Here is a 26,544-nt window from a genome sequence, read left to right on the forward strand (position 1 = left end):
CATTTTTGAGCACTTTCCACTTCGATTCGTGGAAAAATGTCTTCTAGGAACTTATAGTACTTTCTACGAGGTTTCCAACGGTATAAAGTTTTCCAATTCTCGACTAGTGCCGAGTGAGTTACGATTTTTCTAAGATTCATAATAAAACTGAAATTTTCCAATTTCAAGGAAAAAGAGTTTTTCAAGAACTCTTTATTCTTTTGATATTATCTAAACGTTTTATCCCCGATTTCCTAGATAAAGACTTAAATACTTTTGAACGTTATCAAACCCCACTCGAACCTCGATTTACGAGCAATTGAGGTTCATTTTCACGGAATTTCCTCGATTAATGCTAGTGAACGAATTATTCCTCGATATTTGGGATGTGAATGATAAATTCACTATTATTTGCTCAGGCACACACGAGGACCTTCAAGAGGATTCCCCGGTGGACGCTTGAACTTCCCTTGACTTTACTCACACCTAATACTTGGTGAGTGTCAGGTGTATGTAACCTTGTTACATGTTTAATTGTTATTGATAATTGGAAATCTTGAAAGTGGAGTCGAGTGTGTACTTTACCACACTCGTTCTCATTAGAAATGAAATTTTAATGATTGAAATGCATTGAATGAATGATTGAAATGCATTGAATGAATGAAATGTATTGGTATGCTAGCTGCATACGTCGTTGGAGTGAATCTCCTCGACGCAAAAGTGTACATGGGGGACGCCCAAATCTCATTGGCCGACCTTGGACTCGAGCCGGCATGGGCTTGGTCGGGAACCTTGGCGAGCCATGAGATATATAAGCTTGACCTAATGAGAGGTCTTGCTTGGCATACTCGAGTAGTATCGCCACCAACAAATGACAGGCGGGCCCGATACAGGGGTATGTAAGGTGAAAGGGGACAGGTTAAGTGGAGTTCTACGGACTAAACCTACCCGATTGACGGAGTGTCAATTCGTGGAGGTTATTGAATGTGCAAGTGGAATATAGCTCCTGAGAGCTCCAGTATCCTTGAATTGTTTCTGGTTATATTTCCAGTAAATTGTTAATTACTAAAATATGATTGCTTGACTTGTAAATTGAGATTGTTATTTGAGCAATGTGCTTGCATGTGTGTTCTTGGCCTCATGAGCGTTTTGCTCACCCTGTAGATTTGTTTTCCTTAACAGGACCGAATCTCGGAGAAGTATGGAGAAACCCTTCGTTGTACTTTTGTTTAAGGTTCCTACTATATTTTGGCTAGGCCCTGGTTTGGGTTGAACTTTTGGGAATTGAAATGTAAAAATTTGGGCCCTGACGTGTATTTTGAATTTAAGTCGTATTATGATTATCGATGTAATGGTTACATGTTAAGTGACTTGTTAAGCTTGAACGCTTCCGCATTATTTATATTCATGTTGCTCTCTTCGAAATGTTTAGTTCGGTTTTAATTTGAACGGAATTGCTTGAGTCCTGGCGAGAGCTGGGCAGGCGTCCGCGGATACCCTTTGGTCCGCCTTAGGGAGATGTGGGGCGTCACAGTTGGTATCAAAGCGCTAGGTTAGCGCTAGGTTAGAGATCTACATAGGAGACATATTGGATACTCTACCCTTAGAACCTGAGACCGGATAGTTAAGTTATATTTTAAAGGGTATTTGGGACATACTAGTGATCGGGTTAGGCATGCATAAATGACGTTTGAACTAGATAGTGATTTAAATTTCTAATCCGAAAAGTGCTATTATTTTGCAGGAATGGAAAACGAAAATGGAGTTTCGGCAGCTAACGGGGATGGCCATGCGAATGGTCATGTAGTGCCTCCTAGACCTATCTATTACTGAGCTTTAGCTGGGGGAGCTCGTGTGCGCTACTCGCCTGATCCTCGATACCCCCGATGTGCTTGTAGGGTGACTTTTGCTTACCCAAATCATGTTGTACTGGCCTTGGACGACGAGCGTCGTCAGTTGGTGACTGCCAACTTGGACTTACAGGCTGAGGTGGACGAGCTACGACAGATGGTGAGCGCTCAGGGTGAGAGGGTCGCCGAGCTTGAGGAGGTGATTGAGGGCGAGGTTGCCACATCTGCTGTGGTTAATGAGGAGCTCCGTAGCACTAGAGCTCAGCTTACTAGGCTGAGAGAGGAGGTCCGTAGTCGGGCTTCCGATATTGTAGCTGATGCCACTAGGCTAGTCGATGAGGCTATGGGGGTAGCCCAGGACTCTGAGGAGGATCCGGAGGAGGATCCTGGGGAGGAGGTTCCTCCTGATAGTCCTACTGTGGACTAGGTCTAGGCAGTTTGACTACTCTTTTGACTCTTTTGACCAGTATAGCTAGAATTAGCTGGGGTGATGCTAAGTGCTGAGGCCATTGTATTTTGCATGACTGTGTGGCTTATTTTGACGCACTTGCTCTTACTTTAGTCTTCTGTGACTAAAAGTACTTCTGCGGCACCTGTGTGCTATATTTTTATGACTACCCCATGACTTGCTGATTGTATGAACTTGATATGTTAATGAATGTAAATTATTGTTAATTTCAATATTTTCTTGATCAGCTCTTGCTCTTTACTTTGCACCGCATAATTTATTTATTTATTTCTTGCAATAGGCACGCCTAAGTTATGGAAGGGCTAAGAAGGGGTCGAGGCCGTGGTCGAGGCCGTGGGCGGGGGACTAGACCGGCCCAACCTCAGGGGAATGACCAGGGATCGGCAACTGGACCGACCCAGGGCCAGGAAAATATAGAGGGTAATCAAGTGGCTACTGCCATTAACAGGATGACGGATATCCTAGAACGTTTAGCTGATAGACAAGGACCTGGACCGTTTAACCAGCCTGGGGGTCAGGAAAGAGGAGAGGATAGAGCCCTAGAGAGATTCTTAAAATTTAACCCGCCTAAGTTCCTTGGCGAGCCTGATCCTGAGGTCGCGGAGAATTGGTTAGAAAGAATGACCAACATATTCACTGCTTTAGATTACACTGAGGATAGGCGAGTGAACTTTGCTGCTTTCCAATTTGAGGGAGTAGCCCGTGCTTGGTGGGATTTGATAAAAGGAAAATGGGAAATGGCTCAAACCCCTTGGACTTGGGAGAATTTCACAAGGGAGTTTAATGAAAAGTTTCTTCCGCCCTTAATCCAAGAGAAAAGGGAGGATGAATTTATTAAGTTGAAACAAGGAACCCTTACTGTAGCAGAGTATGAAGGGAAGTTCACTAAACTTTCCAAATACGCTCCCGAGTTAGTAGCCAATGAGCGGAGGAGGATTAGAAGGTTTGTACAGGGACTTAATGTGGAACTTCAGGAGGGCCTGGCTGCAGCCCAAATCTCTACCTTTACTGAGGCTTTAGAGAAAGTGCAAAGGGTTGAGAATGCAAGATCTCAAGTGAGGGATTTTCACAACAGAAAAAGGAATTTTCCTAGTCGCACTTCTGGGCAGACCAGTAAGAATGTACACCCTTCTAAAATGGGAAGAGGAGAAGGAGGAACGAGAACTGCTGGAGCTTCTAGGGGAGCTCTATCTAGAGGAGGTCGTAGCGGGACGACTCAACTTAGGGGGGCACCTTCTGTTGGATCGACTGTAACCCCTCAAGTTACATGTGGGTATTGTGGTAAACCCAATCATTCTGAGAACGATTGTTGGAGAAAGTTGGGGAAATGTTTATTTTGTGGGAGTACGGAACATCAAGTCGTCAGTTGTCCAAAATCACCAAAGACAGGGGGAAATGCTCAAAGGCCAGAAAAGTCAACTTCTAAGCAGACCAGTGCCGGAGGGAGCCGACCGAAAGTACCGGCCAGGGTTTATGCACTGGATTATCAACAAGTTCCGGAGGCAACTGAGGTGGTAGAAGGTACAATCCCAATCTTTCATCGTTTAGCTAGGGTTTTAATTGATCCAGGTGCAACTCATTCCTTTGTAAACCCTAACTTCATGAATGGGATAGACTTGAAGCCAATTAAGTTACCATATGACTTGGAGGTTAAAACACCTACTGGAGACAAAAGCTTAATTGCTAATCTGGAGTACAGGAATAGTGAAATCTATGTAGGGGAACGGAAATTATGGGCCGATTTGATCGGTTTGACGATTAAGGGATATGATGTAATCTTGGGAATGGATTGGTTAGCCCGTTATAATGCTCAGTTAAACTGTAGGACGAAAATTGTAGAGTTGCATATTCTAGGAGAAGCAACCCTGAGACTGGATGTAAGGGGTAGATTAGCTTCGTCTGCACTTATTTCAGGAATTCGGGCTAGAAAATTATTAAGTAAAGGAGCTCAAGGGTATTTGGCTTTTCTTATTAACACTCCTAGTGATAAGGTGAATTTGGAAGACACACCAGTAGTAAAGGATTTTCCAGATGTTTTTCCGGAAGAATTGGAGTCTCTACCCCCGGAACGGGAAATAGCTTTTAAAATTGATATAGCTCCGGGAACAGCACCTATCTCAAGGACACCATATAGGATGGCTCCCGCTGAATTGAAGGAATTGAAGTTACAATTACAGGATTTGTTGGAACGGGGTTTTATACGAGAGAGTGATTCCCCGTGGGGAGCCCCAGTTTTGTTTGTAAAGAAGAAAGATGGGAGTTTGAGGTTATGTATAGATTATCGAGGTTTAAATGATATTATGATTAAGAATAAATACCCACTGCCCCACATTGATGAGTTGTTTGACCAATTGCAAGGAGCTGTAGTATTTCTCAAAATTGGATTTGAGACAGGGTTATTACCAGTTAAGGATTTTGGAGAAGGACATACCCAAGACTGCTTTTAACTCGAGATATGGGCATTTTGAGTTTGCCGTAATGCCATTTGGGTTAACAAATGCTCCTGCTGCTTTTATGGATTTAATGCATAGGGTTTGTAAGCCCTATTTGGATCAATTTGTAGTGGTGTTCATTGATGATATTTTGGTATATTCTAAGAATGTGGAGGATCATGAAAAGCATTTGAGAATTGTTTTGCAAACTTTAAGGAAACATCAACTATACGCTAAATTTAGTTAGTGTGAGTTCTGGTTACAAGTTGTGACTTTCTTAGGACACATAATTTCTGAGAATGGGATTAAAGTGGATCCAGCTAAAGTTGAAGCTGTTTCGAAATGAAAACGACCGGAAAACCCTACCGAGGTTCGGAGTTTTATTGGATTAGCAGGGTATTACCGGAGATTCATTCAAGATTTTTCAAAAATTGCTGGACCCATGACTGAATTGACCAAGAAAAATGGAAAGTTTATATGGAATTCTAAGTGTGAGGAAAGTTTTCAGGAATTGAAAGGACGGCTGACAAGGGTACCTGTGTTAGCCTTGCCGAATGGAAAGGATAGTTTTGTGGTTTACACAGATGCTTCTAAGGAAGGATTGGGGTGTGTTCTAATGCAAAATGACGGAGTGATAGCATATGCCTCTAGGAAATTGAAACCGCATGAAGGAAATTACCCGACTCATGATTTGGAGTTAGCAGCTGTGGTCTTTGCTTTAAAGAAATGGAGGCATTACCTGTATGGAGTGACATTTGAGGTTTTTACAGACCACAAAAGTCTTAAGTACTTATTTTCTCAAAAGGAACTGAATTTGAGGCAGCGTAGATGGATGGAATTTCTGGAAGACTATGACTGTACGATTAAATACCATCCAGGAAAAGCTAATGTAGTGGCTGATGCTTTGAGTCGTCAAGTACAGATGGCTGGATTGATGATTAAGGAATTTGAATTGTTGAAAGAAATTAGTCAGTGGAATCCTCGATTGGAACCGAGGAAAGTAATTCTGGGGAACATTGTATTGAATTCTCCTTTGATGGAACGTATCAAGGAATCCCAAGGAAAGGACACTGAAGTACAGAAATGGTCGGAAAAGGTTAAAAAGGGGGACAAATCGAATTTTAACTTGGGACCAAACGGTGTATTGAGATTTCGGAATCGGGTAGTTGTGCCAAAAGATGAAGGACTTAGAAAGGAAATTTTAGAAGAGGCACACCGATCAAAGTTTACAGTACATCCAGGAGGGAATAAAATGTACCAGGACTTGAAGAGTCTTTATTGGTGGAAAAATATGAAGAAGGAGATTGCCCAATTTGTCCAAACGTGCTTAATTTGTCAACAGGTTAAAGCCGAACATCAGAAACCATCAGGGCTTTTGCAACCTCTAGAAATACCTGAGTGGAAATGGGAGAATATCACTATGGATTTTGTATCGGGGTTACCAAGAACACAGAAAGGCCATGATGCGATTTGGGTAATCGTAGATAGATTGACCAAATCAGCTCATTTTCTGCCAATTAATATGAAATATCCATTGGAGAAGTTGGCCAGGTTGTATTTGGATGAGATCATTTGGTTGCATGGAATACCTGTCAGTATCGTATCGGATAGAGATCCAAGATTTGTTTCGAGGTTCTGGCAAAAGATGCAAGAAGTATTAGGGACTAAATTGAACTTTAGTACCACTTACCATCCCCAGACGGATGGACAGTCGGAGAGGACAATTCAAACTCTTGAGGACATGTTACGGACTTGTGTTCTGGACTTTGGAGAGAGTTAGAGTAAGTTTTTGACTTTAGTGGAATTTGCCTACAATAATAGTTTCCACTCTTCTATTCAGATGGCCCCGTATGAGGCACTTTATGGTCGGAGATGTAGGTCTCCAATTTGTTGGGATGAAGTAGGTGAACGAAAAATTTTAGACCCGACTACCGTATCTTGGATTGAGGAGGCTAATGAAAAGGTAAAATTGGTACGGCAAAGGATTCAAACTGCTCAGAGTAGACAAAAAAGTTATGCCGACAATCGGAGAAAGGATTTGGAGTTCACTGTTGGAGATATGGTATTTCTCAAGATTACGCCTTTAAAAGCAAGCTTGATGTCCGGAAAAGGGAAGAAACTACAACCAAGGTTTGTAGGGCCTTATAAGATTATTCAACGAGTTGGAAATGTAGCCTATAAGCTGGAATTACCACCGAGCTTATCTCGAATTCATAACGTGTTCCATGTGTCCATGCTTAAGAAATATCATCCAGACCCCTCTCATGTTTTACAACCGGATAATATTGAGATCGATGAAACCCTGACCTATGAGGAGAGACCGGTAAAACTTCTGGATCGAAAGGTGAAGGAATTGAGGAACAAACAGATACCACTAGTGAAAGTTCTATGGAAGAACCACGGAGTAGAGGAAGCAACATGGGAAGTTGAAGAGACAATCAGAGAGAAGTATCCAGACTTGTTCATCAACCAAGGTAAATTTCGAGGACGAAATTTTCTTAAGGGGGAGAGGATGTGAGAACTCGTAAAAACTATTATTTTTAAGCCTAATTTATGGCTTAATAAATTATTTAATTGGATTTTTACCACAAGGAATATTTTCTAGTCTTATTAGACCTAAATACATGATAATATAACTTCGTTATATTTTCAAAGTGACTCGTCTCAAAAAATTAATTTCCTGGAGTGCGTTTAGTAAAAATAGTGAATAGTGCTCGGAGATTTTACCGCGTAGGAGCACAATAAGTTTGGAATATTGGAGACTTGTACTATGGTCCTAAAATAGGTAATCTTATGTATAAATACTCAAGTGATAGTTAGTAGTGCAATCGTTATAAGAATTTATCGGAAGTTTCGCGTTATAGCGTTAAAATTGACGGTACGCGTTTTCATACGCGCAACTTTATTTGAGGGACTTTAGACCCATATTTCGAGACAATTAAGAGTGAATAATATTTATATGAACATAAGTACATTAGAGGTTTAGTGCACTAGTGAACCAAACGCGAGAGAAATCGAGCCCTAAACGCACCAAACGAGCCCTAATAAGGGTTGACTTTGGAGTGATTGTACACCACTCATTTAATCTTCTCTTGGAAGCTAACTTTGATCAAAATTTCACTCTTCCTTCTCTCACCAACAGCCGGCCAGCCTTCCCTCTCTCTCTCACTCCCTTGCTTCACAAATTTCTTCATCAAATTAACCACAAAACTTCAACCAATCTTCACCAAACTTGAAGACCATCTAGCAAACTACTTGGAGGTTGGATCAAGCTAACTAAAGGGCTGCATTTCACGGTTTCTTGGAGCCTCTTGAGGACCAAAAATTTCTGGTTTAAAGCTCTAAGGAGGTATAACCTCATCTTACACCTTAAACTTGGATTATGATGGTAGAAATACATCTTTAAGCTATTGCATGTGTATGGATGGCTTGATATTGTTGGAAAATTTGAAAAGTGGGCTCTTTGAATTCCGACATTTGGGTTGTTGCTGATTAGAGGATTAATGTTGGATTTAATGGTAGTTTAGTGGTTAAAATGATGGATTTATGGAGTATTATTGTTGGAAACTCAAAGTTGAAGTCATGACAAGAAACTTCCGAAACTGCCCCTGTTTTGTTCGGCCATGATTAGGCCAATTTTTGGTGATTTATTGGTGTGAACCTGATGTTTATATGTTATGTTATATGTGTAAAAATTTTCATTGGAAAACGTTAACGTTTAGATGGGCAAATGAATTTATTCGAGAACTAGGCAAGCTGGAAATTATTTTCGGATAACCCTGTCCAGCGGTAGCATTTTGACCATAACTCTGTCCTCCGATGTTGAAATTGAGTGCCGTTGGTGGCATTCGAAACTAGACATCCATACCTTTCCAACGGTGTAAAATGCGTATTCTGATTCCATGTGTAGGAGCCGAACCATTCGTTTTAAGATAGCTGTCCTGTCTCTCGGATCTGCTGGAATGGTTTGTAGAGGCAGCAACTTGAGGCTCAATTTCGAGCTGGTTGCTTGCCAAATTTCAGAACGTTTCCTTCTGTGAAATTTTAGTCCTATGAATTTATTTTCCAACGCCATAAACCATGCTCAATTCCGAGCTAAATTGACTGAGTTGTGACCAAAACAATATGACTGCCCTGTTTTGGAAAAACGTAATATTTAGACTGGTTTGGGACAAAACCCGGGAGTGATCTTATTAATTGAATTTTTGATGCTAAACCATCACCAAAAGGTATTATGGATGTATCTTAGACCTTTATTTCACAAATGAACCATGGTTGGATAGCTTTCTTGGTTAAACGATTTGAATTGGGAAAATGAAAGTCAAAAGGCAGATTGCCTTAGAAATTTTCCTGAACTTTGGATGACTAGTTAACTACCTTCCCGAGGGTATTTTTCCCTGAAATTTGGTAGAGAAATACCTTTCACCAAAGAGTAATATACTGCCAATTTTGGTACTAATCCAAGCTCGTTTCGATACCTAATTAAATTTCTAGTGTTGGAGGTTCAAATCTGGAAATTCTTCTCCAGTCTTGAATTTCCCTAACTTTGAGCTACCGTATCTCGGTACTCGAAACTCCGATTCTTGATCCGCCTGCTTTGCTATAAACCTCACTTGCAACTCTAATTGAGTTACAAATTTCAGAGGCCGGTTTGCAACGTGTGAATCGTGCCGAATTTTCAAAGTTGGCCGAAATCCAACTTAATTCTGCCTTGAAAACCAAGTCTGTACCTTCAAGCTCATTTTTGAGCACTTTCCACTTCGATTCGTGGAAAAATGTCTTCTAGGAACTTATAGTACTTTCTACGAGGTTTCCAACGGTATAAAGTTTTCCAATTCTCGACTAGTGCCGAGTGAGTTACGATTTTTCTAAGATTCATAATAAAACTGAAATTTTCCAATTTCAAGGAAAAAGAGTTTTTCAAGAACTCTTTATTCTTTTGATATTATCTAAACGTTTTATCCCCGATTTCCTAGATAAAGACTTAAATACTTTTGAACGTTATCAAACCCCACTCGAACCTCGATTTACGAGCAATTGAGGTTCATTTTCACGGAATTTCCTCGATTAATGCTAGTGAACGAATTATTCCTCGATATTTGGGATGTGAATGATAAATTCACTATTATTTGCTCAGGCACACACGAGGACCTTCAAGAGGATTCCCCGGTGGACGCTTGAACTTCCCTTGACTTTACTCACACCTAATACTTGGTGAGTGTCAGGTGTATGTAACCTTGTTACATGTTTAATTGTTATTGATAATTGGAAATCTTGAAAGTGGAGTCGAGTGTGTACTTTACCACACTCGTTCTCATTAGAAATGAAATTTTAATGATTGAAATGCATTGAATGAATGATTGAAATGCATTGAATGAATGAAATGTATTGGTATGCTAGCTGCATACGTCGTTGGAGTGAATCTCCTCGACGCAAAAGTGTACATGGGGGACGCCCAAATCTCATTGGCCGACCTTGGACTCGAGCCGGCATGGGCTTGGTCGGGAACCTTGGCGAGCCATGAGATATATAAGCTTGACCTAATGAGAGGTCTTGCTTGGCATACTCGAGTAGTATCGCCACCAACAAATGACAGGCGGGCCCGATACAGGGGTATGTAAGGTGAAAGGGGACAGGTTAAGTGGAGTTCTACGGACTAAACCTACCCGATTGACGGAGTGTCAATTCGTGGAGATTATTGAATGTGCAAGTGGAATATAGCTCCTGAGAGCTCCAGTATCCTTGAATTGTTTCTGGTTATATTTCCAGTAAATTGTTAATTACTAAAATATGATTGCTTGACTTGTAAATTGAGATTGTTATTTGAGCAATGTGCTTGCATGTGTGTTCTTGGCCTCACGAGCGTTTTGCTCACCCTGTAGATTTGTTTTCCTTAACAGGACCGAATCTCGGAGAAGTATGGAGAAACCCTTCGTTGTACTTTTGTTTAAGGTTCCTACTATATTTTGGCTAGGCCCTGGTTTGGGTTGAACTTTTGGGAATTGAAATGTAAAAATTTGGGCCCTGACGTGTATTTTGAATTTAAGTCGTATTATGATTATCGATGTAATGGTTACATGTTAAGTGACTTGTTAAGCTTGAACGCTTCCGCATTATTTATATTCATGTTGCTCTCTTCGAAATGTTTAGTTCGGTTTTAATTTGAACGGAATTGCTTGAGTCCTGGCGAGAGCTGGGCAGGCGTCCGCGGATACCCTTTGGTCCGCCTTAGGGAGATGTGGGGCGTCACAGTTGGTATCAAAGCGCTAGGTTAGCGCTAGGTTAGAGATCTACATAGGAGACATATTGGATACTCTACCCTTAGAACCTGAGACCGGATAGTTAAGTTATATTTTAAAGGGTATTTGGGACATACTAGTGATCGGGTTAGGCATGCATAAATGACGTTTGAACTAGATAGTGATTTAAATTTCTAATCCGAAAAGTGCTATTATTTTGCAGGAATGGAAAACGAAAATGGAGTTTCGGCAGCTAACGGGGATGGCCATGCGAATGGTCATGTAGTGCCTCCTAGACCTATCTATTACTGAGCTTTAGCTGGGGGAGCTCGTGTGCGCTACTCGCCTGATCCTCGATACCCCCGATGTGCTTGTAGGGTGACTTTTGCTTACCCAAATCATGTTGTACTGGCCTTGGACGACGAGCGTCGTCAGTTGGTGACTGCCAACTTGGACTTACAGGCTGAGGTGGACGAGCTACGACAGATGGTGAGCGCTCAGGGTGAGAGGGTCGCCGAGCTTGAGGAGGTGATTGAGGGCGAGGTTGCCACATCTGCTGTGGTTAATGAGGAGCTCCGTAGCACTAGAGCTCAGCTTACTAGGCTGAGAGAGGAGGTCCGTAGTCGGGCTTCCGATATTGTAGCTGATGCCACTAGGCTAGTCGATGAGGCTATGGGGGTAGCCCAGGACTCTGAGGAGGATCCGGAGGAGGATCCTGGGGAGGAGGTTCCTCCTGATAGTCCTACTGTGGACTAGGTCTAGGCAGTTTGACTACTCTTTTGACTCTTTTGACCAGTATAGCTAGAATTAGCTGGGGTGATGCTAAGTGCTGAGGCCATTGTATTTTGCATGACTGTGTGGCTTATTTTGACGCACTTGCTCTTACTTTAGTCTTCTGTGACTAAAAGTACTTCTGCGGCACCTGTGTGCTATATTTTTATGACTACCCCATGACTTGCTGATTGTATGAACTTGATATGTTAATGAATGTAAATTATTGTTAATTTCAATATTTTCTTGATCAGCTCTTGCTCTTTACTTTGCACCGCATAATTTATTTATTTATTTCTTGCAATAGGCACGCCTAAGTTATGGAAGGGCTAAGAAGGGGTCGAGGCCGTGGTCGAGGCCGTGGGCGGGGGACTAGACCGGCCCAACCTCAGGGGAATGACCAGGGATCGGCAACTGGACCGACCTAGGGCCAGGAAAATATAGAGGGTAATCAAGTGGCTACTGCCATTAACAGGATGACGGATATCCTAGAACGTTTAGCTGATAGACAAGGACCTGGACCGTTTAACCAGCCTGGGGGTCAGGAAAGAGGAGAGGATAGAGCCCTAGAGAGATTCTTAAAATTTAACCCGCCTAAGTTCCTTGGCGAGCCTGATCCTGAGGTCGCGGAGAATTGGTTAGAAAGAATGACCAACATATTCACTGCTTTAGATTACACTGAGGATAGGCGAGTGAACTTTGCTGCTTTCCAATTTGAGGGAGTAGCCCGTGCTTGGTGGGATTTGATAAAAGGAAAATGGGAAATGGCTCAAACCCCTTGGACTTGGGAGAATTTCACAAGGGAGTTTAATGAAAAGTTTCTTCCGCCCTTAATCCAAGAGAAAAGGGAGGATGAATTTATTAAGTTGAAACAAGGAACCCTTACTGTAGCAGAGTATGAAGGGAAGTTCACTAAACTTTCCAAATACGCTCCCGAGTTAGTAGCCAATGAGCGGAGGAGGATTAGAAGGTTTGTACAGGGACTTAATGTGGAACTTCAGGAGGGCCTGGCTGCAGCCCAAATCTCTACCTTTACTGAGGCTTTAGAGAAAGTGCAAAGGGTTGAGAATGCAAGATCTCAAGTGAGGGATTTTCACAACAGAAAAAGGAATTTTCCTAGTCGCACTTCTGGGCAGACCAGTAAGAATGTACACCCTTCTAAAATGGGAAGAGGAGAAGGAGGAACGAGAACTGCTGGAGCTTCTAGGGGAGCTCTATCTAGAGGAGGTCGTAGCGGGACGACTCAACTTAGGGGGGCACCTTCTGTTGGATCGACTGTAACCCCTCAAGTTACATGTGGGTATTGTGGTAAACCCAATCATTCTGAGAACGATTGTTGGAGAAAGTTGGGGAAATGTTTATTTTGTGGGAGTACGGAACATCAAGTCGTCAGTTGTCCAAAATCACCAAAGACAGGGGGAAATGCTCAAAGGCCAGAAAAGTCAACTTCTAAGCAGACCAGTGCCGGAGGGAGCCGACCGAAAGTACCGGCCAGGGTTTATGCACTGGATTATCAACAAGTTCCGGAGGCAACTGAGGTGGTAGAAGGTACAATCCCAATCTTTCATCGTTTAGCTAGGGTTTTAATTGATCCAGGTGCAACTCATTCCTTTGTAAACCCTAACTTCATGAATGGGATAGACTTGAAGCCAATTAAGTTACCATATGACTTGGAGGTTAAAACACCTACTGGAGACAAAAGCTTAATTGCTAATCTGGAGTACAGGAATAGTGAAATCTATGTAGGGGAACGGAAATTATGGGCCGATTTGATCGGTTTGACGATTAAGGGATATGATGTAATCTTGGGAATGGATTGGTTAGCCCGTTATAATGCTCAGTTAAACTGTAGGACGAAAATTGTAGAGTTGCATATTCTAGGAGAAGCAACCCTGAGACTGGATGTAAGGGGTAGATTAGCTTCGTCTGCACTTATTTCAGGAATTCGGGCTAGAAAATTATTAAGTAAAGGAGCTCAAGGGTATTTGGCTTTTCTTATTAACACTCCTAGTGATAAGGTGAATTTGGAAGACACACCAGTAGTAAAGGATTTTCCAGATGTTTTTCCGGAAGAATTGGAGTCTCTACCCCCGGAACGGGAAATAGCTTTTAAAATTGATATAGCTCCGGGAACAGCACCTATCTCAAGGACACCATATAGGATGGCTCCCGCTGAATTGAAGGAATTGAAGTTACAATTACAGGATTTGTTGGAACGGGGTTTTATACGAGAGAGTGATTCCCCGTGGGGAGCCCCAGTTTTGTTTGTAAAGAAGAAAGATGGGAGTTTGAGGTTATGTATAGATTATCGAGGTTTAAATGATATTATGATTAAGAATAAATACCCACTGCCCCACATTGATGAGTTGTTTGACCAATTGCAAGGAGCTGTAGTATTTCTCAAAATTGGATTTGAGACAGGGTTATTACCAGTTAAGGATTTTGGAGAAGGACATACCCAAGACTGCTTTTAACTCGAGATATGGGCATTTTGAGTTTGCCGTAATGCCATTTGGGTTAACAAATGCTCCTGCTGCTTTTATGGATTTAATGCATAGGGTTTGTAAGCCCTATTTGGATCAATTTGTAGTGGTGTTCATTGATGATATTTTGGTATATTCTAAGAATGTGGAGGATCATGAAAAGCATTTGAGAATTGTTTTGCAAACTTTAAGGAAACATCAACTATACGCTAAATTTAGTTAGTGTGAGTTCTGGTTACAAGTTGTGACTTTCTTAGGACACATAATTTCTGAGAATGGGATTAAAGTGGATCCAGCTAAAGTTGAAGCTGTTTCGAAATGAAAACGACCGGAAAACCCTACCGAGGTTCGGAGTTTTATTGGATTAGCAGGGTATTACCGGAGATTCATTCAAGATTTTTCAAAAATTGCTGGACCCATGACTGAATTGACCAAGAAAAATGGAAAGTTTATATGGAATTCTAAGTGTGAGGAAAGTTTTCAGGAATTGAAAGGACGGCTGACAAGGGTACCTGTGTTAGCCTTGCCGAATGGAAAGGATAGTTTTGTGGTTTACACAGATGCTTCTAAGGAAGGATTGGGGTGTGTTCTAATGCAAAATGACGGAGTGATAGCATATGCCTCTAGGAAATTGAAACCGCATGAAGGAAATTACCCGACTCATGATTTGGAGTTAGCAGCTGTGGTCTTTGCTTTAAAGAAATGGAGGCATTACCTGTATGGAGTGACATTTGAGGTTTTTACAGACCACAAAAGTCTTAAGTACTTATTTTCTCAAAAGGAACTGAATTTGAGGCAGCGTAGATGGATGGAATTTCTGGAAGACTATGACTGTACGATTAAATACCATCCAGGAAAAGCTAATGTAGTGGCTGATGCTTTGAGTCGTCAAGTACAGATGGCTGGATTGATGATTAAGGAATTTGAATTGTTGAAAGAAATTAGTCAGTGGAATCCTCGATTGGAACCGAGGAAAGTAATTCTGGGGAACATTGTATTGAATTCTCCTTTGATGGAACGTATCAAGGAATCCCAAGGAAAGGACACTGAAGTACAGAAATGGTCGGAAAAGGTTAAAAAGGGGGACAAATCGAATTTTAACTTGGGACCAAACGGTGTATTGAGATTTCGGAATCGGGTAGTTGTGCCAAAAGATGAAGGACTTAGAAAGGAAATTTTAGAAGAGGCACACCGATCAAAGTTTACAGTACATCCAGGAGGGAATAAAATGTACCAGGACTTGAAGAGTCTTTATTGGTGGAAAAATATGAAGAAGGAGATTGCCCAATTTGTCCAAACGTGCTTAATTTGTCAACAGGTTAAAGCCGAACATCAGAAACCATCAGGGCTTTTGCAACCTCTAGAAATACCTGAGTGGAAATGGGAGAATATCACTATGGATTTTGTATCGGGGTTACCAAGAACACAGAAAGGCCATGATGCGATTTGGGTAATCGTAGATAGATTGACCAAATCAGCTCATTTTCTGCCAATTAATATGAAATATCCATTGGAGAAGTTGGCCAGGTTGTATTTGGATGAGATCATTTGGTTGCATGGAATACCTGTCAGTATCGTATCGGATAGAGATCCAAGATTTGTTTCGAGGTTCTGGCAAAAGATGCAAGAAGTATTAGGGACTAAATTGAACTTTAGTACCACTTACCATCCCCAGACGGATGGACAGTCGGAGAGGACAATTCAAACTCTTGAGGACATGTTACGGACTTGTGTTCTGGACTTTGGATAGAGTTGGAGTAAGTTTTTGACTTTAGTGGAATTTGCCTACAATAATAGTTTCCACTCTTCTATTCAGATGGCCCCGTATGAGGCACTTTATGGTCGGAGATGTAGGTCTCCAATTTGTTGGGATGAAGTAGGTGAACGAAAAATTTTAGACCCGACTACCGTATCTTGGATTGAGGAGGCTAATGAAAAGGTAAAATTGGTACGGCAAAGGATTCAAACTGCTCAGAGTAGACAAAAAAGTTATGCCGACAATCGGAGAAAGGATTTGGAGTTCACTGTTGGAGATATGGTATTTCTCAAGATTACGCCTTTAAAAGCAAGCTTGATGTCCGGAAAAGGGAAAAAACTACAACCAAGGTTTGTAGGGCCTTATAAGATTATTCAACGAGTTGGAAATGTAGCCTATAAGCTGGAATTACCACCGAGCTTATCTCGAATTCATAACGTGTTCCATGTGTCCATGCTTAAGAAATATCATCCAGACCCCTCTCATGTTTTACAACCGGATAATATTGAGATCGATGAAACCCTGACCTATGAGGAGAGACCGGTAAAACTTCTGGATCGAAAGGTGAAGGAATTGAGGAACAAACAGATACCACTAGTGAAAGTTCTATGGAAGAACCACGGAGTAGAGGAAGCAACATGGGAAGTTGAAGAGACAATCAGAGAGAAGTATCCAGACTTGTTCATCAACCAAGGTAAATTTCGAGGACGAAATTTTCTTAAGGGGGAGAGGATGTGAGAACTCGTAAAAACTATTATTTTTAAGCCTAATTTATGGCTTAATAAATTATTTAATTGGATTTTTACCACAAGGAATATTTTCTAGTCTTATTAGACCTAAATACATGATAATATAACTTCGTTATATTTTCAAAGTGACTCGTCTCAAAAAATTAATTTCCTGGAGTGCGTTTAGTAAAAATAGTGAATAGTGCTCGGAGATTTTACCGCGTAGGAGCACAATAAGTTTGGAATATTGGAGACTTGTACTATGGTCCTAAAATAGGTAATCTTATGTATAAATACTCAAGTGATAGTTAGTAGTGCAATCGTTATAAGAATTTATCGGAAGTTTCGCGTTATAGCGTTAAAATTGACGGTACGCGTTTTCATACGCGCAACTTTATTTGAGGGACTTTAGACCCATATTTCGAGACAATTAAGAGTGAATAATATTTATATGAACATAAGTACATTAGAGGTTTAGTGCACTAGTGAACCAAACGCGAGAGAAATCGAGCCCTAAACGCACCAAACGAGCCCTAATAAGGGTTGACTTTGGAGTGATTGTACACCACTCATTTAATCTTCTCTTGGAAGCTAACTTTGATCAAAATTTCACTCTTCCTTCTCTCACCAACAGCCGGCCAGCCTTCCCTCTCTCTCTCACTCCCTTGCTTCACAAATTTCTTCATCAAATTAACCACAAAACTTCAACCAATCTTCACCAAACTTGAAGACCATCTAGCAAACTACTTGGAGGTTGGATCAAGCTAACTAAAGGGCTGCATTTCACGGTTTCTTGGAGCCTCTTGAGGACCAAAAATTTCTGGTTTAAAGCTCTAAGGAGGTATAACCTCATCTTACACCTTAAACTTGGATTATGATGGTAGAAATACATCTTTAAGCTATTGCATGTGTATGGATGGCTTGATATTGTTGGAAAATTTGAAAAGTGGGCTCTTTGAATTCCGACATTTGGGTTGTTGCTGATTAGAGGATTAATGTTGGATTTAATGGTAGTTTAGTGGTTAAAATGATGGATTTATGGAGTATTATTGTTGGAAACTCAAAGTTGAAGTCATGACAAGAAACTTCCGAAACTGCCCCTGTTTTGTTCGGCCATGATTAGGCCAATTTTTGGTGATTTATTGGTGTGAACCTGATGTTTATATGTTATGTTATATGTGTAAAAATTTTCATTGGAAAACGTTAACGTTTAGATGGGCAAATGAATTTATTCGAGAACTAGGCAAGCTGGAAATTATTTTCGGATAACCCTGTCCAGCGGTAGCATTTTGACCATAACTCTGTCCTCCGATGTTGAAATTGAGTGCCGTTGGTGGCATTCGAAACTAGACATCCATACCTTTCCAACGGTGTAAAATGCGTATTCTGATTCCATGTGTAGGAGCCGAACCATTCGTTTTAAGATAGCTGTCCTGTCTCTCGGATCTGCTGGAATGGTTTGTAGAGGCAGCAACTTGAGGCTCAATTTCGAGCTGGTTGCTTGCCAAATTTCAGAACGTTTCCTTCTGTGAAATTTTAGTCCTATGAATTTATTTTCCAACGCCATAAACCATGCTCAATTCCGAGCTAAATTGACTGAGTTGTGACCAAAACAATATGACTGCCCTGTTTTGGAAAAACGTAATATTTAGACTGGTTTGGGACAAAACCCGGGAGTGATCTTATTAATTGAATTTTTGATGCTAAACCATCACCAAAAGGTATTATGGATGTATCTTAGACCTTTATTTCACAAATGAACCATGGTTGGATAGCTTTCTTGGTTAAACGATTTGAATTGGGAAAATGAAAGTCAAAAGGCAGATTGCCTTAGAAATTTTCCTGAACTTTGGATGACTAGTTAACTACCTTCCCGAGGGTATTTTTCCCTGAAATTTGGTAGAGAAATACCTTTCACCAAAGAGTAATATACTGCCAATTTTGGTACTAATCCAAGCTCGTTTCGATACCTAATTAAATTTCTAGTGTTGGAGGTTCAAATCTGGAAATTCTTCTCCAGTCTTGAATTTCCCTAACTTTGAGCTACCGTATCTCGGTACTCGAAACTCCGATTCTTGATCCGCCTGCTTTGCTATAAACCTCACTTGCAACTCTAATTGAGTTACAAATTTCAGAGGCCGGTTTGCAACGTGTGAATCGTGCCGAATTTTCAAAGTTGGCCGAAATCCAACTTAATTCTGCCTTGAAAACCAAGTCTGTACCTTCAAGCTCATTTTTGAGCACTTTCCACTTCGATTCGTGGAAAAATGTCTTCTAGGAACTTATAGTACTTTCTACGAGGTTTCCAACGGTATAAAGTTTTCCAATTCTCGACTAGTGCCGAGTGAGTTACGATTTTTCTAAGATTCATAATAAAACTGAAATTTTCCAATTTCAAGGAAAAAGAGTTTTTCAAGAACTCTTTATTCTTTTGATATTATCTAAACGTTTTATCCCCGATTTCCTAGATAAAGACTTAAATACTTTTGAACGTTATCAAACCCCACTCGAACCTCGATTTACGAGCAATTGAGGTTCATTTTCACGGAATTTCCTCGATTAATGCTAGTGAACGAATTATTCCTCGATATTTGGGATGTGAATGATAAATTCACTATTATTTGCTCAGGCACACACGAGGACCTTCAAGAGGATTCCCCGGTGGACGCTTGAACTTCCCTTGACTTTACTCACACCTAATACTTGGTGAGTGTCAGGTGTATGTAACCTTGTTACATGTTTAATTGTTATTGATAATTGGAAATCTTGAAAGTGGAGTCGAGTGTGTACTTTACCACACTCGTTCTCATTAGAAATGAAATTTTAATGATTGAAATGCATTGAATGAATGATTGAAATGCATTGAATGAATGAAATGTATTGGTATGCTAGCTGCATACGTCGTTGGAGTGAATCTCCTCGACGCAAAAGTGTACATGGGGGACGCCCAAATCTCATTGGCCGACCTTGGACTCGAGCCGGCATGGGCTTGGTCGGGAACCTTGGCGAGCCATGAGATATATAAGCTTGACCTAATGAGAGGTCTTGCTTGGCATACTCGAGTAGTATCGCCACCAACAAATGACAGGCGGGCCCGATACAGGGGTATGTAAGGTGAAAGGGGACAGGTTAAGTGGAGTTCTACGGACTAAACCTACCCGATTGACGGAGTGTCAATTCGTGGAGGTTATTGAATGTGCAAGTGGAATATAGCTCCTGAGAGCTCCAGTATCCTTGAATTGTTTCTGGTTATATTTCCAGTAAATTGTTAATTACTAAAATATGATTGCTTGACTTGTAAATTGAGATTGTTATTTGAGCAATGTGCTTGCATGTGTGTTCTTGGCCTCACGAGCGTTTTGCTCACCCTGTAGATTTGTTTTCCTTAACAGGACCGAATCTCGGAGAAGTATGGAGAAACCCTTCGTTGTACTTTTGTTTAAGGTTCCTACTATATTTTGGCTAGGCCCTGGTTTGGGTTGAACTTTTGGGAATTGAAATGTAAAAATTTGGGCCCTGACGTGTATTTTGAATTTAAGTCGTATTATGATTATCGATGTAATGGTTACATGTTAAGTGACTTGTTAAGCTTGAACGCTTCCGCATTATTTATATTCATGTTGCTCTCTTCGAAATGTTTAGTTCGGTTTTAATTTGAACGGAATTGCTTGAGTCCTGGCGAGAGCTGGGCAGGCGTCCGCGGATACCCTTTGGTCCGCCTTAGGGAGATGTGGGGCGTCACAGTTGGTATCAAAGCGCTAGGTTAGCGCTAGGTTAGAGATCTACATAGGAGACATATTGGATACTCTACCCTTAGAACCTGAGACCGGATAGTTAAGTTATATTTTAAAGGGTATTTGGGACATACTAGTGATCGGGTTAGGCATGCATAAATGACGTTTGAACTAGATAGTGATTTAAATTTCTAATCCGAAAAGTGCTATTATTTTGCAGGAATGGAAAACGAAAATGGAGTTTCGGCAGCTAACGGGGATGGCCATGCGAATGGTCATGTAGTGCCTCCTAGACCTATCTATTACTGAGCTTTAGCTGGGGGAGCTCGTGTGCGCTACTCGCCTGATCCTCGATACCCCCGATGTGCTTGTAGGGTGACTTTTGCTTACCCAAATCATGTTGTACTGGCCTTGGACGACGAGCGTCGTCAGTTGGTGACTGCCAACTTGGACTTACAGGCTGAGGTGGACGAGCTACGACAGATGGTGAGCGCTCAGGGTGAGAGGGTCGCCGAGCTTGAGGAGGTGATTGAGGGCGAGGTTGCCACATCTGCTGTGGTTAATGAGGAGCTCCGTAGCACTAGAGCTCAGCTTACTAGGCTGAGAGAGGAGGTCCGTAGTCGGGCTTCCGATATTGTAGCTGATGCCACTAGGCTAGTCGATGAGGCTATGGGGGTAGCCCAGGACTCTGAGGAGGATCCGGAGGAGGATCCTGGGGAGGAGGTTCCTCCTGATAGTCCTACTGTGGACTAGGTCTAGGCAGTTTGACTACTCTTTTGACTCTTTTGACCAGTATAGCTAGAATTAGCTGGGGTGATGCTAAGTGCTGAGGCCATTGTATTTTGCATGACTGTGTGGCTTATTTTGACGCACTTGCTCTTACTTTAGTCTTCTGTGACTAAAAGTACTTCTGCGGCACCTGTGTGCTATATTTTTATGACTACCCCATGACTTGCTGATTGTATGAACTTGATATGTTAATGAATGTAAATTATTGTTAATTTCAATATTTTCTTGATCAGCTCTTGCTCTTTACTTTGCACCGCATAATTTATTTATTTATTTCTTGCAATAGGCACGCCTAAGTTATGGAAGGGCTAAGAAGGGGTCGAGGCCGTGGTCGAGGCCGTGGGCGGGGGACTAGACCGGCCCAACCTCAGGGGAATGACCAGGGATCGGCAACTGGACCGACCCAGGGCCAGGAAAATATAGAGGGTAATCAAGTGGCTACTGCCATTAACAGGATGACGGATATCCTAGAACGTTTAGCTGATAGACAAGGACCTGGACCGTTTAACCAGCCTGGGGGTCAGGAAAGAGGAGAGGATAGAGCCCTAGAGAGATTCTTAAAATTTAACCCGCCTAAGTTCCTTGGCGAGCCTGATCCTGAGGTCGCGGAGAATTGGTTAGAAAGAATGACCAACATATTCACTGCTTTAGATTACACTGAGGATAGGCGAGTGAACTTTGCTGCTTTCCAATTTGAGGGAGTAGCCCGTGCTTGGTGGGATTTGATAAAAGGAAAATGGGAAATGGCTCAAACCCCTTGGACTTGGGAGAATTTCACAAGGGAGTTTAATGAAAAGTTTCTTCCGCCCTTAATCCAAGAGAAAAGGGAGGATGAATTTATTAAGTTGAAACAAGGAACCCTTACTGTAGCAGAGTATGAAGGGAAGTTCACTAAACTTTCCAAATACGCTCCCGAGTTAGTAGCCAATGAACGGAGGAGGATTAGAAGGTTTGTACAGGGACTTAATGTGGAACTTCAGGAGGGCCTGGCTGCAGCCCAAATCTCTACCTTTACTGAGGCTTTAGAGAAAGCGCAAAGGGTTGAGAATGCAAGATCTCAAGTGAGGGATTTCCACAACAGAAAAAGGAATTTTCCTAGTCGCACTTCTGGGCAGACCAGTAAGAATGTACACCCTTCTAAAATGGGAAGAGGAGAAGGAGGAACGAGAACTGCTGGAGCTTCTAGGGGAGCTCTATCTAGAGGAGGTCGTAGCGGGACGACTCAACTTAGGGGGGCACCTTCTGTTGGATCGACTGTAACCCCTCAAGTTACATGTGGGTATTGTGGTAAACCCAATCATTCTGAGAACGATTGTTGGAGAAAGTTGGGGAAATGTTTATTTTGTGGGAGTACGGAACATCAAGTCGTCAGTTGTCCAAAATCACCAAAGACAGGGGGAAATGCTCAAAGGCCAGAAAAGTCAACTTCTAAGCAGACCAGTGCCGGAGGGAGCCGACCGAAAGTACCGGCCAGGGTTTATGCACTGGATTATCAACAAGTTCCGGAGGCAACTGAGGTGGTAGAAGGTACAATCCCAATCTTTCATCGTTTAGCTAGGGTTTTAATTGATCCAGGTGCAACTCATTCCTTTGTAAACCCTAACTTCATGAATGGGATAGACTTGAAGCCAATTAAGTTACCATATGACTTGGAGGTTAAAACACCTACTGGAGACAAAAGCTTAATTGCTAATCTGGAGTACAGGAATAGTGAAATCTATGTAGGGGAACGGAAATTATGGGCCGATTTGATCGGTTTGACGATTAAGGGATATGATGTAATCTTGGGAATGGATTGGTTAGCCCGTTATAATGCTCAGTTAAACTGTAGGACGAAAATTGTAGAGTTGCATATTCTAGGAGAAGCAACCCTGAGACTGGATGTAAGGGGTAGATTAGCTTCGTCTGCACTTATTTCAGGAATTCGGGCTAGAAAATTATTAAGTAAAGGAGCTCAAGGGTATTTGGCTTTTCTTATTAACACTCCTAGTGATAAGGTGAATTTGGAAGACACACCAGTAGTAAAGGATTTTCCAGATGTTTTTCCGGAAGAATTGGAGTCTCTACCCCCGGAACGGGAAATAGCTTTTAAAATTGATATAGCTCCGGGAACAGCACCTATCTCAAGGACACCATATAGGATGGCTCCCGCTGAATTGAAGGAATTGAAGTTACAATTACAGGATTTGTTGGAACGGGGTTTTATACGAGAGAGTGATTCCCCGTGGGGAGCCCCAGTTTTGTTTGTAAAGAAGAAAGATGGGAGTTTGAGGTTATGTATAGATTATCGAGGTTTAAATGATATTATGATTAAGAATAAATACCCACTGCCCCACATTGATGAGTTGTTTGACCAATTGCAAGGAGCTGTAGTATTTCTCAAAATTGGATTTGAGACAGGGTTATTACCAGTTAAGGATTTTGGAGAAGGACATACCCAAGACTGCTTTTAACTCGAGATATGGGCATTTTGAGTTTGCCGTAATGCCATTTGGGTTAACAAATGCTCCTGCTGCTTTTATGGATTTAATGCATAGGGTTTGTAAGCCCTATTTGGATCAATTTGTAGTGGTGTTCATTGATGATATTTTGGTATATTCTAAGAATGTGGAGGATCATGAAAAGCATTTGAGAATTGTTTTGCAAACTTTAAGGAAACATCAACTATACGCTAAATTTAGTTAGTGTGAGTTCTGGTTACAAGTTGTGACTTTCTTAGGACACATAATTTCTGAGAATGGGATTAAAGTGGATCCAGCTAAAGTTGAAGCTGTTTCGAAATGAAAACGACCGGAAAACCCTACCGAGGTTCGGAGTTTTATTGGATTAGCAGGGTATTACCGGAGATTCATTCAAGATTTTTCAAAAATTGCTGGACCCATGACTGAATTGACCAAGAAAAATGGAAAGTTTATATGGAATTCTAAGTGTGAGGAAAGTTTTCAGGAATTGAAAGGACGGCTGACAAGGGTACCTGTGTTAGCCTTGCCGAATGGAAAGGATAGTTTTGTGGTTTACACAGATGCTTCTAAGGAAGGATTGGGGTGTGTTCTAATGCAAAATGACGGAGTGATAGCATATGCCTCTAGGAAATTGAAACCGCATGAAGGAAATTACCCGACTCATGATTTGGAGTTAGCAGCTGTGGTCTTTGCTTTAAAGAAATGGAGGCATTACCTGTATGGAGTGACATTTGAGGTTTTTACAGACCACAAAAGTCTTAAGTACTTATTTTCTCAAAAGGAACTGAATTTGAGGCAGCGTAGATGGATGGAATTTCTGGAAGACTATGACTGTACGATTAAATACCATCCAGGAAAAGCTAATGTAGTGGCTGATGCTTTGAGTCGTCAAGTACAGATGGCTGGATTGATGATTAAGGAATTTGAATTGTTGAAAGAAATTAGTCAGTGGAATCCTCGATTGGAACCGAGGAAAGTAATTCTGGGGAACATTGTATTGAATTCTCCTTTGATGGAACGTATCAAGGAATCCCAAGGAAAGGACACTGAAGTACAGAAATGGTCGGAAAAGGTTAAAAAGGGGGACAAATCGAATTTTAACTTGGGACCAAACGGTGTATTGAGATTTCGGAATCGGGTAGTTGTGCCAAAAGATGAAGGACTTAGAAAGGAAATTTTAGAAGAGGCACACCGATCAAAGTTTACAGTACATCCAGGAGGGAATAAAATGTACCAGGACTTGAAGAGTCTTTATTGGTGGAAAAATATGAAGAAGGAGATTGCCCAATTTGTCCAAACGTGCTTAATTTGTCAACAGGTTAAAGCCGAACATCAGAAACCATCAGGGCTTTTGCAACCTCTAGAAATACCTGAGTGGAAATGGGAGAATATCACTATGGATTTTGTATCGGGGTTACCAAGAACACAGAAAGGCCATGATGCGATTTGGGTAATCGTAGATAGATTGACCAAATCAGCTCATTTTCTGCCAATTAATATGAAATATCCATTGGAGAAGTTGGCCAGGTTGTATTTGGATGAGATCATTTGGTTGCATGGAATACCTGTCAGTATCGTATCGGATAGAGATCCAAGATTTGTTTCGAGGTTCTGGCAAAAGATGCAAGAAGTATTAGGGACTAAATTGAACTTTAGTACCACTTACCATCCCCAGACGGATGGACAGTCGGAGAGGACAATTCAAACTCTTGAGGACATGTTACGGACTTGTGTTCTGGACTTTGGAGAGAGTTAGAGTAAGTTTTTGACTTTAGTGGAATTTGCCTACAATAATAGTTTCCACTCTTCTATTCAGATGGCCCCGTATGAGGCACTTTATGGTCGGAGATGTAGGTCTCCAATTTGTTGGGATGAAGTAGGTGAACGAAAAATTTTAGACCCGACTACCGTATCTTGGATTGAGGAGGCTAATGAAAAGGTAAAATTGGTACGGCAAAGGATTCAAACTGCTCAGAGTAGACAAAAAAGTTATGCCGACAATCGGAGAAAGGATTTGGAGTTCACTGTTGGAGATATGGTATTTCTCAAGATTACGCCTTTAAAAGCAAGCTTGATGTCCGGAAAAGGGAAGAAACTACAACCAAGGTTTGTAGGGCCTTATAAGATTATTCAACGAGTTGGAAATGTAGCCTATAAGCTGGAATTACCACCGAGCTTATCTCGAATTCATAACGTGTTCCATGTGTCCATGCTTAAGAAATATCATCCAGACCCCTCTCATGTTTTACAACCGGATAATATTGAGATCGATGAAACCCTGACCTATGAGGAGAGACCGGTAAAACTTCTGGATCGAAAGGTGAAGGAATTGAGGAACAAACAGATACCACTAGTGAAAGTTCTATGGAAGAACCACGGAGTAGAGGAAGCAACATGGGAAGTTGAAGAGACAATCAGAGAGAAGTATCCAGACTTGTTCATCAACCAAGGTAAATTTCGAGGACGAAATTTTCTTAAGGGGGAGAGGATGTGAGAACTCGTAAAAACTATTATTTTTAAGCCTAATTTATGGCTTAATAAATTATTTAATTGGATTTTTACCACAAGGAATATTTTCTAGTCTTATTAGACCTAAATACATGATAATATAACTTCGTTATATTTTCAAAGTGACTCGTCTCAAAAAATTAATTTCCTGGAGTGCGTTTAGTAAAAATAGTGAATAGTGCTCGGAGATTTTACCGCGTAGGAGCACAATAAGTTTGGAATATTGGAGACTTGTACTATGGTCCTAAAATAGGTAATCTTATGTATAAATACTCAAGTGATAGTTAGTAGTGCAATCGTTATAAGAATTTATCGGAAGTTTCGCGTTATAGCGTTAAAATTGA

At 41.3% G+C, this 26,544-nt stretch overlaps 1 protein-coding gene across 1 annotated transcript in view; it reads left to right on the forward strand.

Moving 5' to 3' along the window:
* Positions 1-1,986: 1,986 nt before the first annotated feature.
* Positions 1,987-26,544, forward strand: part of LOC113758321 — a 40,019-nt gene continuing 15,461 nt past the window's right edge. The window contains exons 1-3 of the mRNA XM_027301239.1: positions 1,987-2,178; positions 11,432-11,647; positions 20,901-21,116. Of these exons, the coding sequence (XP_027157040.1) occupies positions 1,987-2,178; positions 11,432-11,647; positions 20,901-21,116 (624 nt within the window). The remainder of the gene's footprint in view (positions 2,179-11,431; positions 11,648-20,900; positions 21,117-26,544) is intronic.

The sequence above is a fragment of the Coffea eugenioides genome, unplaced genomic scaffold (assembly GCF_003713205.1).
Source record: "Coffea eugenioides isolate CCC68of unplaced genomic scaffold, Ceug_1.0 ScVebR1_47;HRSCAF=261, whole genome shotgun sequence".
Taxonomy (NCBI): Eukaryota; Viridiplantae; Streptophyta; class Magnoliopsida; order Gentianales; family Rubiaceae; genus Coffea; species Coffea eugenioides.